Below are 12,336 nucleotides of genomic sequence, written 5' to 3' on the forward strand. Positions count from 1 at the left end.
GTTTTCTTGTGAAATAGAACTCCACCCCCCACACCCCCCTCAAGTGGATATAAACCTTCAATTTCTTAGTATTTCTAAAGATCTGCTGTCAAATTTAACGAATGTGAAAATTGTAGCTGGAGTCTAACTTTTAATATTGAAATAAATGCTGGTTGTAAGAGCGTGTATTGGCTAATATCCTATCTCAGTGTCACTAGTGTCAATGTGCTGCAGGAACAGATAACTATCAAATTTATCTCTCCATACATGTTCCTCAGTGGAAAAAGTGAGGAAACTTGCATGTTGTGGTCATATGCAATTAACAGATTTAAGTCAAACCTGATCTGTTAGAATTATTTAAATTTAATGTCTTTGATCTGGAAGCTACGTATGAGAAAGTCTTAGTTCTTGTGTTGAAATTAATTTAAACTTGTCTGTAAAATGTCTGCATTGTCCCCTTTCTTAAATCCAGCTTGTATTATGCAGATTTATTTGTATTTATGCCTTGTTTGATTAAACATTTTTCAGTATTTTATCATGAAGAACTTTAAAAAAAAAAAAAAAAAAAGCAGTTCATGCAAAGTTAATGCAATGGTACTGTTATATTAGATATGCAGCTGGTGTTTGAAAGGTTTGTATTTTCTGATCAAAATTTTGGGAATCATTAAACATGGGCTTTATTTGGCCTCCATTTTCAAAGAGGTGGTCTCTTGTTTATTGAATCTAAATTTAAAAAGTGATTGAATGAAAACTGAAACTGTCATTGGAAGAATATTTGTGAGTGCTTACTGTGACTGTTTTGTATGTAAAGTTGCGAGAGGTAATGGCCACAAATTTTTATTTACCTGCGGTGTCTGCAGGAGGTTGAACAGCAGGTAGGCAGGGTGGGAGCAGTCTTTTACAATGTTTGGGCTCTGTGTAAAGGTAGCGTGTGTTTAATGTTAAAGGGGCCGCCAGTGATTTCTTTTTTTTTTTTTTTGATTTATTAATTTATTTATTTTTGGGCCGGTCTGGGGGTGACCTTCTGTAGAGCTACTGAGCAGTCAGCATCTCACACTGTGAGGCACCATGTTAACACACGGTCTATTGTGGAGTGGTAAAAGGTCACCAGCAGCTTTTCCTTGATCATTCCCAGACAGTGCAAATGTTGCCATGCCACGGTGTTGATTTCAAATTTAAATTTTATTTGTCACATACAGTCATACACAGTACGATATGCAGTGAAATGCTTAGACAACTGCTCGTGACCTAAAAAGAAAAGGCTATGAATAAGATAGGAAATAAATATGAAAATTAAAAAGGGTAAATTTAACTAGGAAGGAATAAGATAAAATATATAAATTAAAGTTAAAAAAAATAACTGTACAACAAAATACACAATACACAGTATAGAACTATATAAGAATGTATGAAGAAATATAAATATATATATATATACACAATAACAGCAGCTGTACAAGTATTAACTGGAAATGAAGAATATAATGACCAGTGTTGTGCAATTCACATTGTTTAGTGTCTTGTGCAGTGCAAATATGCCCTTGAGGCCTTGAGTTCCCCACCCCGGACATACATTAATAAATAAAAAGACTAGAACTAACACTGAAACTAATAAAAACTAAAGCTAAAAAATTTCAAAAAGTAAACTGAACAACTGAGCTTTATATCACAACGCCCTACGATGTCACAATGATGCCATAAAGTTTCACAAAATCACACGCTGCATGAATTCTGTGTTAACATGCTGTCTGCATCATCAGTTCTGCTCCAATCATATGGCTAGGAAAAAACTTTAGTTTCTATTGGATCATCTCCGAACTTTACATGAGCACTTTCTTTGTTTGAGCTTTTAAAACATTAATATCTCAATACAATATTATATGACTTCACAATGACACAAAGTGACACTAGATTTCCAAGTTAACAATGGTGGCATCAGCATAAAAAGCATGAAGTTTTTAAACAACCCTTCCCGTTTAGGGGGTTCATCTTGTTGAACCCGTGCCATGAAGGCGGGTCAGAAGCCAAAAGGGCTCCAAATTGGTGCTACCGAGATGTACCTAATAAAATGTCCAGTGTGCGTATATATTGAAATGTAGTATTTATGACGTATGTAATTAACAGCTTGAAAAGTCAGCGTAAACTTCCCCTTGCACCTGTTTTTGAACGAGCTGACATCGTTCATAAAAACGAAGGAAACAGAGCTTGTGACGTCATCCCCCGGCTATGCAAAGGGGGGAATATGTGACGTAGAAGCCAAGATGGCGGCTCCCCTCTCCACGATGAAATTTTGGAAGCCGGGTAAGTAGGAATAAAAGAGGATAGATTAGCTGGTTGGTGGTTTGTTCGGGTTTGTATTTGTTAGCGTGAGCTGCTAACGTCGACCAGCGAGTCTCGGTGCGGCTGCAGCGGCGTTCACGGCAGCTGCGTGATTTCTGCAGCCGGCGCAGATCAGCTCGGTTTAACTGCGCGGAATCAAACTATAACCTGCCAGAGGAAAACAGACACACGCACTGTGGAGCAGGGTACAATAACACACATGATGGAGTTTGTGTGCGCCGAAACCTTTCTTTTATCGCTCTGCCACGACCTGTTCATTGCACCAAATCAAATCCTCCTAAGTCCCTTTTTCCTCAGCCTGCCTGCGTTTAAATAAAATATCTTATCTTCTCCTCCTTCACCATCTGCTCTGCTTCAGGCTCTGAGGCACCGGGGATCTCAGAGGAGCGGGAGCTGAACTCAGAGACCACCGGCTCCCCCATCATCTTCAACCCCCACACCGCACTCTCCATAGAGAAGCAGCGACAGAAACTCCCCGTTTTTAAGGTTTTTAAACTGCTTTTGCACCTGCTCTAATGTTACAGGGTTATTTTGTGATCCCCTGTGCTTGTTGTTTAATTGTTCATTAAGTGCTTCTCGTTACTGCTGCCCCTCCAGCACAGAAACAACATCTTGTACTTGGTTGAGAGCTTCCAGACTGTAATCATAGTTGGTGAGACTGGATGTGGGAAGACGACACAGATACCTCAGGTTAGTGTGATTTACTCCATGCAACATTTATGGCATAAAAGATGAATGACAAAGAACAGTTTTCTTGCATTTATGATAGCAGTCAGGAAAAAAAAAGGAGGGGGGGGGTACCTTCAAAGTCATGCTGCAGTGACTCACACCTTTTCATGTGGATTAACTCCCACAGCGGTTTAACATGACCTTGTTTTTTGGTGCTTACCAGCCTCTTTTGAAAGCAAGTGATTGGACCACATCAGCTAGAATGTAATTTATGCACAGTCCACTTTTCATGCTTTGTACTTCCCTCCTTTTTTGGATCTACCTTCTCTTTTTTCATGTGATTTTCATCAGTACCTGCTGGAGGCTGGCTGGGCAGCGGAGGGGAAGGTGATTGGAGTGACACAGCCTCGACGTGTGGCTGCTATCTCTGTAAGAACCCCACTGATCTCCTCTTATTGCGCGGCTCCTTCGCTGTTTGCCAATGTCATTCCCTTCACAGCAGTTCAGCTCACACCGAAGGTCACACAAATTCCTTAAACTCTGTATTTTCGCCCCTCTTTGTTTCCTGCTGATAGGTAGCTAACCGTGTGGCAGAGGAGAGAGGGGCCCTGCTGGGCCATGAGGTGGGCTACACTATTAGATTCGATGACTGTTCTGATCCCCACGCTACGAGGATCAAGGTATTTGCTTGTCAGTTGTGTTTGTGGCCTCAGCGATAAGCGTTTTACATGTGTGGTTGTAGGAAAGCCCAGTTCTGTTTGTGTGGGGGGAAAAAATGTTTTAGAGGTCGTATTTGAGAAAAACAACTTGGACTTATCATCGGATGTGAATGTTTCTCAATATTTTAAGAGGCTAATTGGGGATCAGCCTCAGCAATACTGATATTTGGGGGGCAGTCCTAACGCTAATATGTCATTATTTGGGGGAAAATATCTCATAATCTAAAGATAAGAAACCTTGTTTTCAGGAAAGTGTGGCTGTGATCACTGGATCTTTGTAACCCATGGGCAGAAATTTCATTGAATCTCTCTGTAAATGTCCTCCAGTGCTTAACTGCACCTGTGTGCTTCAGTTTCTAACAGATGGCATGCTGGTGCGAGAGATGATGTCTGATCCACTTCTGAAAAAGTACAGGTACATGATTGCAATAGAGCCATTAAGCAGTCCCTTTTCTCTGCATGGCAAATATGTTACTAGGGAGGCCGCATGTACAAAACCAGGACACAGAGTTGTCATGATGCTGGCCTGTGATCTTCACACTGAGATATCTGCTAAAAATCCTAACTCTTACATGTAAAGTTGTTTTTGTTATAAAGTATTAATTAATGTTTACTTTTTTGCAACTAATGTTCTTCATTGTACCCTCACCCAAAGTGTGTTGATGCTAGACGAGGCGCATGAGAGGACCCTCTATACAGACATAGCGATTGGTCTGCTAAAGAAGGTAATGCCCGCTGAAACGAATTTAAATTTTACGTTAATGTCACTCATTAATTTACAGATGTTTAAGTAGGAGAGAAAGTTGTGGCTCATTCCTCTGACTTTCATCCGTTTCTCTCCGATTTTTCGGCAGATTCAGAAGAAGCGACGAGACCTGAGGCTGATTGTGGCCTCTGCCACTCTTGATGCCAAGGTGACTGAATCATTAAGATGAGCAGATTTTGCTTGATTAGACAGAAAAGATAAACAAAAGACCGACAGAGGGAAAGCTGATGTCAGGTCAGATCACGTTGTACTGACATCTGCGATACCCTGATGATAGAAAGACACAATCAGGCCACGATTGTGCTAAGCATTACCCGAGTCAGCTGAAATGTCATATCAGATGTGTTCTGTACGTTCAGTTTAAAAAGGCTTTTATCTACACGTGCCATGTTTTTCAGCTAAACGGCGCTGGAAGTTGTGAACTTTCTCAAATGTCAGAGTGAGGGCACCAACTGTTTCTTTGGTTTGGTTAAAGTGAATTACACATTAAATTCAGTTTTAAATGTTTAATGTGTTAAATCTTTGCCAAGCCTGCCAGCTGTGGAAGCAGTGTAGTTGGCTTCTTTAATGTTAATGCAATTATAATGCCTCCATTCAAACGTGAGACAAATCAACTAGTGGTTAAAATGCTTTATTAATGTCCATTTTATTAATTGAAATACGAATATTATGTGAAGAAATTCCATGACTTCTTCAACCTGAATGAGTCCGGCGATCCGAGCAAAGACACCTGTGGAATTCTGACAGTAGAGGGACGCTCTTACCCGGTGGATATCTTCTACACCGTCAGGTAGGCAACACACAGAATCCAAACTGAGCAAATAGTCTGTTATTTTTGCATATTCCTTTTTGTTGTTGTTGTTGTTTTTTTCCTGAGGTATGTTTGGTTTGCTTTCAGTCCTGTCCCAGATTATGTGAAAGCTACGGTGGAGACTGTGCTCAAGATTCACGAGACTGAGGATGATGGAGATGTCCTGGCTTTTCTCACTGGGCAGGTTAGCAGCCATATCATTGACTGACCTAGCTTTTATTCGACATCAGTGTGAAAACAGTAAAAACCAAATCATCCCATATACCAGGTTTCTTAATGGTTTCGATTGTTTGTTTTCTTTTTCACCTTAGGAGGAGGTGGAGAAGGTGGTGTCCCTGCTGCAGGATCAGGCCAGGACTCTGTCACGGTACGGCATGAAGAAGCACCTGAGAATTTTGCCCATGTATTCTGGTCTTCCTTACGCCGATCAGATGAAGGTCTTTGAGCGGGTGCCCTCTTCTGTTCGCAAGGTAAAAATCTTGTTTTTGTGTGTTTATATGGACAATCCAAGATGCAAGTCAGGCTGGATAATCATATCAACATTTTTAGTTAATGGATGAAATAACTGCCATTTTTGGCATATATTAACAATCTTTTACTGTTATGATGAATTTCTTGTAATGATAGAAATGGTACAGACTGGTGACGTATGAGCCAGCACAAGCAAATAAACCTTTATTAACACAATATCATTTCATTTTTCTTCCAGGTTGTGGTGGCCACTAATATAGCTGAGACCTCCATCACTATAAATGGAATTGTATTTGTCATTGACTGTGCGTTTGTGAAGCTGCGAGCCTATAATCCTCGCACTGCCATTGAATCGCTGGTGGTCACGCCCATCTCCAAGGCTTCAGCCAGTCAGAGGGCGGGGAGAGCTGGACGCAACCGACCTGGGAAATGCTTTCGACTGTACACGGGTATGTGTGAACCTCCAGCCATATGATACACGCAATGAACATATTTTTATTTACATTTTTGTTCATTATAACTCCCTTTCCCTGTCTTTTCTTGTCTGCATGTCTCCCTGTCCACTTTATCGCTGCTGTTCCTTTGTCAGAGGAGGACTTTGAGAAACTGCCGGCTTCCACTGTGCCAGAGATGCAGCGCTCCAATTTGGCCCCTGTCATCCTGCAGCTCAAAGCGTTGGGCATTGACAACGTGCTGCGGTTCAGCTTTCTCTCTGTGAGTGGCTCGCTTTGAATCCACAGAGTAGCTGTGATGCGTTCACCCACTGTGAAAGGAATCGTAGTTTATATTTTTATTAGAAAGAGAAATGTGCCAAAAATGTGCATAGCAACTATAAAATGAATGCAGTTTGTGTTTTTAAAGATGTCATGGCCTCCTAAGAGTGCTAATTACCACTCCATTGTGTCTTTTAGAGTAAATATTGTGCTTAAAATTGCCTTTATTTTTATTATGATTTATTAGCCTCCTCCAGCTCAGACTATGGTTCAGGCACTGGAGCTTCTCTACGCTCTGGGAGGTAAGAAACAAGGTCCTTAAAAATTATGTGAAATAGTGGAAAAGCAAAGTTTGTCCTTCAACTATAGGACTAGCTTTCAAAATCCTGCACTCACAAGCTTCTTCGAGGTAAAATGTCCTCGTGCAAAATGCAGACTCGTCGCTAATTTTGTGTCTCTTGGCAGGTTTGGATCATTACGGCCGTTTGACTGATCCCATGGGTGTGCGGATGGCAGAGTTTCCCCTCAGCCCCATGTTTGCTAAGATGCTCCTAGAGTCGGGAAACTTTGGGTGCTCCAAAGAGATTGTTACCATAGCAGCAATGATGCAGATTCAGAATATATTTGTCGTGCCACCCAATCAGAAGAAAGCTGCTGTAAGTGGAAACCAGCCCTCAGACGGAGCATGTTGTATTTTTAGCAGAAATGCTAAGTCAGCAAAATAATTATCCTATTTATTTATTTATTTTTTGTTATCTCTGCCTGCAGGCCCGCGAGCACAGGAAGTTTGCAGTTGCAGAAGGAGACCACCTCACCATGCTGAATGTGTATGAAGCATTCATTAAGGTATAGTTGTGAGCGCACGTATGCACATTCCTCAGACTGTGACCACGAACTTTGCCAAAGCCTGGAGTAAAGTCAACTCTGACCTTGTGTTTTTACTTCTTTCCGGCAGCACCAGAAGAGCTCCCAGTGGTGTCAGGAGCATTTTCTCAACTACAAGGGTCTGCTGCGAGCTGCGACTGTACGAGAGCAGCTCCGGCGCCTCATGAACAAGTTTAAAGTGCCGCGAACATCCAGTGAAGGTATGCGTTTTCTTTCTGGGCTTGTACCAGCCGAGTACACACATTCAGTCCAAGACACATTCTGACTTGTTAGGCACGAAGTCTCCTGTTTTTAAGCTGTTTCACCATAATCTTCTTGATGTGTGTCTCGCACAGGTGATCCAGATGTGATCTTGAAGTGCATTGTCTCTGGATTTTTTGCTAATGCAGCTCGCATTCACCATTCTGGTTCCTACCGGTAAGGACAAACGTCTGTCACTTTATTAGATGTCTCAGTTTTCCCACTAGAGGGGTTTTAACAGTTTTCATGTTTTTTTTTTTTAAATTTTTTTTACAAACACCACTTGGTGCACTCCGTCATTCTTTTTCCTTTGCCAGGACTTTACGAGACGATCGTGAGCTTCACATCCACCCAAACTCTGTGCTGTACGGAGAGAAACCTCCAAAGTGGTCAGTGTTCATTCTTTGAGCTGCTGTCAGTAATGATCTTAAGGCTTTGCAGAGAACAGAAATGCCTAACTGTTTCTAAAAGCATCTTTTATTTGGACATGTTTGAGAGAAACATGTCTGTGTTGCATTCTTTCAGGGTTGTCTTCAATGAAGTGGTGCAGACATCAAAATACTACATGCGTGACGTGACTGCTGTTGAGTCGTCTTGGCTGGTTGAGTTGGCCCCTCACTTTTACAAGCAAGCCAAGGTATGTCAAACAATTAAAGCTGACCAGCTTATTATTTGTTATTAATCTCAAATATATATTGTGCAATAATTGTTGTGTTTTGTTTTTAATCTCAGTTCCAAAAGAGTTGCGATGCTGTGTAAAAATATAAATAAAAATGATGCGCAAATCTCGCAAACCCATATTTTATTCACAAGAGAACATAGGAAGTATCAAATGTTTAAACAGTGGCTCATTTTGAATTTGTTGGCAGTAACGTGTCTCAAAAAACTGGGATGGCGTAACAAAAAGCTGGAAAAGTAAGGGGGTGTTGAAAAGAAATGGCTGGTGGAATATTTTGCAACTAATTAAGTGAACTGGGACTGCGCCTACAGATTGTAGAGTTTCAGAATAATGGTCTTCAACATAAAATTGCAAATAATTTGATTCATCATCATCCATAGAACAAACGATTCTGTAGAACACAACTGTTAATCTTGACGTAGCATTTTCAGTGGGAGAAACATTTAGTCTCTCATCTAAGTGACTTCTATTCAATTCAGTTCTGTTCAATTTTATTTATACAGCACCAAATCACAACAACAGGCAGTTTATATTGTAAGATAGATCCTACAACCCAACAATCATATGACTCCCCTATGACAATCATATTACTCAACAATCCATCCAAAGTCCATCAGCTGGTCTCCTCAGCTCATAGATGGTTACATACTACTGTTAAAAGCAGAGGGGATGCCACGCAGTGGTAAATGTGGGCTCTTTCTAACTTTTCTCAGACATGTTGGTGCTATGACATTCAAAACAACCCTTTTTTTTTTTCTTAAGAAAAAAACGTTTTATTTTTATTTCTACGTTCCATCTGATTTGAAGAAAGATGTGAAAATCACTGCATTTTGTTTTTATTTACATTTTACATAGTTTAACAACTTATTTGGAATTTGGGGTTGTATGGAGACAGTCTGTGAACAAGCTCACAGCTTCTGTATTTTTTGATTTTGTTTTATTATTATTATTATTATTATTATTATTATTATTATTATTTTTGTGTCTTTTAGCATGGCTCGCTGGCCAGCAAGAGATCCAGGGTCCTCTAAATCTCCTCATCACTTCACCACGATAAAAGAGGAAGAATAATTTACCACTGTGCCCCTTCTCCATTTCACTGTATATAAAGATGTAATATATATATATGTATATTTATTGTCCACCTGCACAACCCCATCTACACTATGTGGCCATGCTACACTGGGATTCAGCGGTATAATTTAAATGTTGATGTAAACATTTAAACTTGCTCCATTTGAGTGTGTCTCGGTTTTGGCTGTGCTGTAGTGTATATTCAGTCTATGAGAGTAAATGCTAATGAATGTGAAATGAGTCTAGGCTGTGCCTGACCCAGTGTCCATTCTGGGACGGTCATGTAGTTCATTCATATATATATATATCTCATAGCAGGCTCAGGTCCAGGGAAGGGCTTCGGTGCCACAGGCCTGTCCACACCTGGTCCCAGGCTGCATTTTTTTAAAAAAGTGCTATATTTTGTTTCCTGTTGCCGATGGATGATAGAAGACCCTGGTCTGTGAGGACGTGCCCTTTAAGAGCATGGTTTTTGTTTGTAGTTATTTTGCTTTCCCCACAAACTGGGTGCCTTTTATGTTTAAATTAGTTTACTTAACCTCAGATTTAATTTTGATGTCTTATAAATTTCTTTTCCTTCATACAGAATGTAGTGGTATATATTTCCAACACATCTACAGCACACCAAAACTCATGATTTTGTTCAGTCAACCTGAGATCCTCCAATAATGATACTGTGAAGGGATAGCATTACTTTTGGATCCTCGTTTTACACTCTTACCGCTCGACTACAGTATAGCTCAGACATAGTGGCCTTGTCACCACTTTGTGCCAGTTTATTTTGACAGTGTTTTGCATTTCATTTTGAAATGTAATTGTAGATGTAAGGGGGGGAAAATTACACCCAAACAATGTAAACAAAAAGCTGTGAAACTAAAACAAATGAAGTGCCATTTGTTCCTGTGATGACGTAAAGTGCATCCAAAGCCTCAAAAGACACTGTAGCAAACATCTGACTTCTTCTTATGGTTTCATAGTTTTAACAAGTTCGTTTGTTTGTTTTTGTGTCCATGAGTATTGTCTAAGCAGCTGTTTAGTAAAAGGGTTTTTACATTCCACATGTATGGATTCATGAGTTTGTCTTTTTGTTTTCCTTCAGAGGTGTTTGGCCCTGAAAGCTTCAGTGAGCTGTATAATAAAGGTTTTGATATTATACTCTGCTGGCATCAAACCAGTACAGTTACTCCTGCCACCAAATTTTACATCTGCATGCCTGTTTTTTCTTCTTCTTTTTTTAGGTTATAACTGTAGATGCAAACAAAACACCAAACAGTAGGTAGGCAAACAAATTCAAATTAGATGACTACGATTAAAAGTATCTCTGCATGCTAAGTTGTGCTCTGATGTAGACTTGTACATTTAAGATCACCTCGTAGACTTGTTGCAGATGAAAATATTTGAGGTGACTTGTTCTCTCTCATTTTGTGCAGACACTGAGTATGTATGCAGCCAAAGCAGTAATCTGTAGACCCGTGTAACAGCTTACCTCTGAGATACAACCTGCCACCTGCCATCTCTTCCTCCCATCATCAAATAAAGCCTTACTGTCATACACTTAAGTGCTGAGTGTCATTTGCTGTGCTCACTTAACTCTTTAAAGCCAAGTGCATTATATTTGATATATAATTTTTTTTTAGATTTTTACATCATCAGCATATTGGGTTTTTAATTTTTTTTTGTCCCTTCCCGAAAAACCAAAATAAATGTCACATTAAATTTATAAGGAATAAATTACCCCCAAAATAGCCTGATGTAGCATATATGTAAATTAATGTCTTTATATAGACTTTTAAATTTCAACAGAAGTTTCAATAAATACTATTTTCAGAAAATTTGAATTTTATAAATTATTTAATGTTTCAGGCTTTAAAAGGTTAACTGGTGTTCTTGCAGTACATGTGTCCGCCGGGGGGTGTCACCATTGCACCGCAAACAGTGCCGCCGAGGCACAATTATTCAGAAGCTCATCAGTAAGTGCAGAGGCATTTATCAGTGTCTGTAAGTGTATTTGTTCCGCTTGTGGTACGTGCGTGTGCTGTAAGCGGCTGCTTTTACTGTGACAACTTGCTTTGTGGATCATTTGGAGATGCGGTCTGATGAGCGCCTGGGCCCTAGCTGCAGTAATCTGTGTACACAGTCGGAAATGTAGACACTGCATGAGTATATTTAAGCGCATTTGGCACAGATGTAAGTTTTGTTTAACTGAGACTTTTCTGTTTGCTTTATTATTATTTTTTTTTAAAGGCTCTTTTTTTCTTTAAGCTTTCCTCCAACTTCTAGGAGTGTGCAGCAAATGCTCTTTGGGCCACATGTTACTAGATACTACAAAACAATCCAAACAGCATGTTGCAACCTTATTTTTTGATATATGTGTTGCATACAAAATTTTACAATACACACAAACAACAAACCAATCAAACAAAAATAACAAAACTCTTTGGAGTTCCTAGTGAGGGTGGAAAGGTCCAGGGGTTCAAATAATGTGAATTATTTGAAGAACAAACTTCTAACACCAATAATTGTATGTCTTTTGAAAGCTACTTGGAACAAGAGGGATATGGGTTTAAGGTAGCCAGGTCTCGCAAACAAAGGCTAGCTGAATGGCAGGTGAGCGTTTTACAGGTGCTTCAGTGTACGGCACACACCTGACATGCAGGCTGAGCAGCAGGCGCCATCTTTACGTGCATTTCTACCAAACTCACTGCATCAATTATCTACTGAATATCTACTGAGTGCTTCCCCAGACTGTGCCCCAACACAGACAAGGTATAAAGTAAGGATGTTGTGTACAGCATGGACGCTTTATTGCTCGTTGAACTATTTTGCCTTTAAGCTGTTAGCTAGTAATGTAGCTGGCTAGATTTATGGCAATGCTTACATAAAGTGATGCTTTTAGTCTGATGCTGCTGATGTTAACTGACGGATTTAAGATGAGACGATAATGTTAACTTTCAGGCGGTAGCTTGTGCCAGGGTAAACTTTATGAAGGG

At 40.0% G+C, this 12,336-nt stretch overlaps 1 protein-coding gene across 2 annotated transcripts; it reads left to right on the forward strand.

Annotated features, from left to right (window-relative positions):
- Positions 1-2,123: 2,123 nt before the first annotated feature.
- dhx35 (DEAH-box helicase 35) lies at positions 2,124-10,900 on the forward strand. 2 transcript variants are annotated; one of them, XR_006055320.1, is made up of 22 exons: positions 2,124-2,280; positions 2,678-2,805; positions 2,917-3,009; positions 3,340-3,417; positions 3,564-3,668; positions 4,061-4,122; positions 4,363-4,432; positions 4,562-4,621; positions 5,151-5,263; positions 5,372-5,468; positions 5,596-5,754; positions 5,994-6,204; positions 6,345-6,469; positions 6,716-6,770; positions 6,934-7,124; positions 7,237-7,314; positions 7,424-7,553; positions 7,689-7,770; positions 7,911-7,982; positions 8,119-8,230; positions 9,265-10,622; positions 10,777-10,900. XR_006055320.1 is itself a non-coding variant. In XM_005940256.3 (21 exons), exons 1-21 carry the CDS (start codon positions 2,241-2,243, stop codon positions 9,301-9,303), a joined length of 2,100 nt encoding a protein of 699 aa, XP_005940318.1. In that variant the 5' UTR covers positions 2,124-2,240; the 3' UTR covers positions 9,304-10,900. The 2 variants fall into 2 exon arrangements, 1 of the variants encoding a protein (XP_005940318.1); XM_005940256.3 differs by having other exon boundaries at positions 9,265-10,900.
- Positions 10,901-12,336: the final 1,436 nt, after the last annotated feature.

Source organism: Haplochromis burtoni, unplaced genomic scaffold (assembly GCF_018398535.1).
Source record: "Haplochromis burtoni strain Fernald_Lab_line unplaced genomic scaffold, NCSU_Asbu1 Contig_287, whole genome shotgun sequence".
In the NCBI taxonomy this organism is placed as follows: Eukaryota; Metazoa; Chordata; class Actinopteri; order Cichliformes; family Cichlidae; genus Haplochromis; species Haplochromis burtoni.

Excerpts from the sequence above, each read along its gene's own strand:
- dhx35 (XM_005940256.3), top strand. The coding sequence starts at position 2,241 with ATGGCGGCTCCCCTCTCCACGATGAAATTTTGGAAGCCGG. Across the intron at positions 3,010-3,339 it reads AGACGACACAGATACCTCAG|TACCTGCTGGAGGCTGGCTG; the intron begins GTTAGTGTGATT and ends GATTTTCATCAG. Across the intron at positions 4,123-4,362 it reads CCACTTCTGAAAAAGTACAG|TGTGTTGATGCTAGACGAGG; the intron begins GTACATGATTGC and ends CCTCACCCAAAG.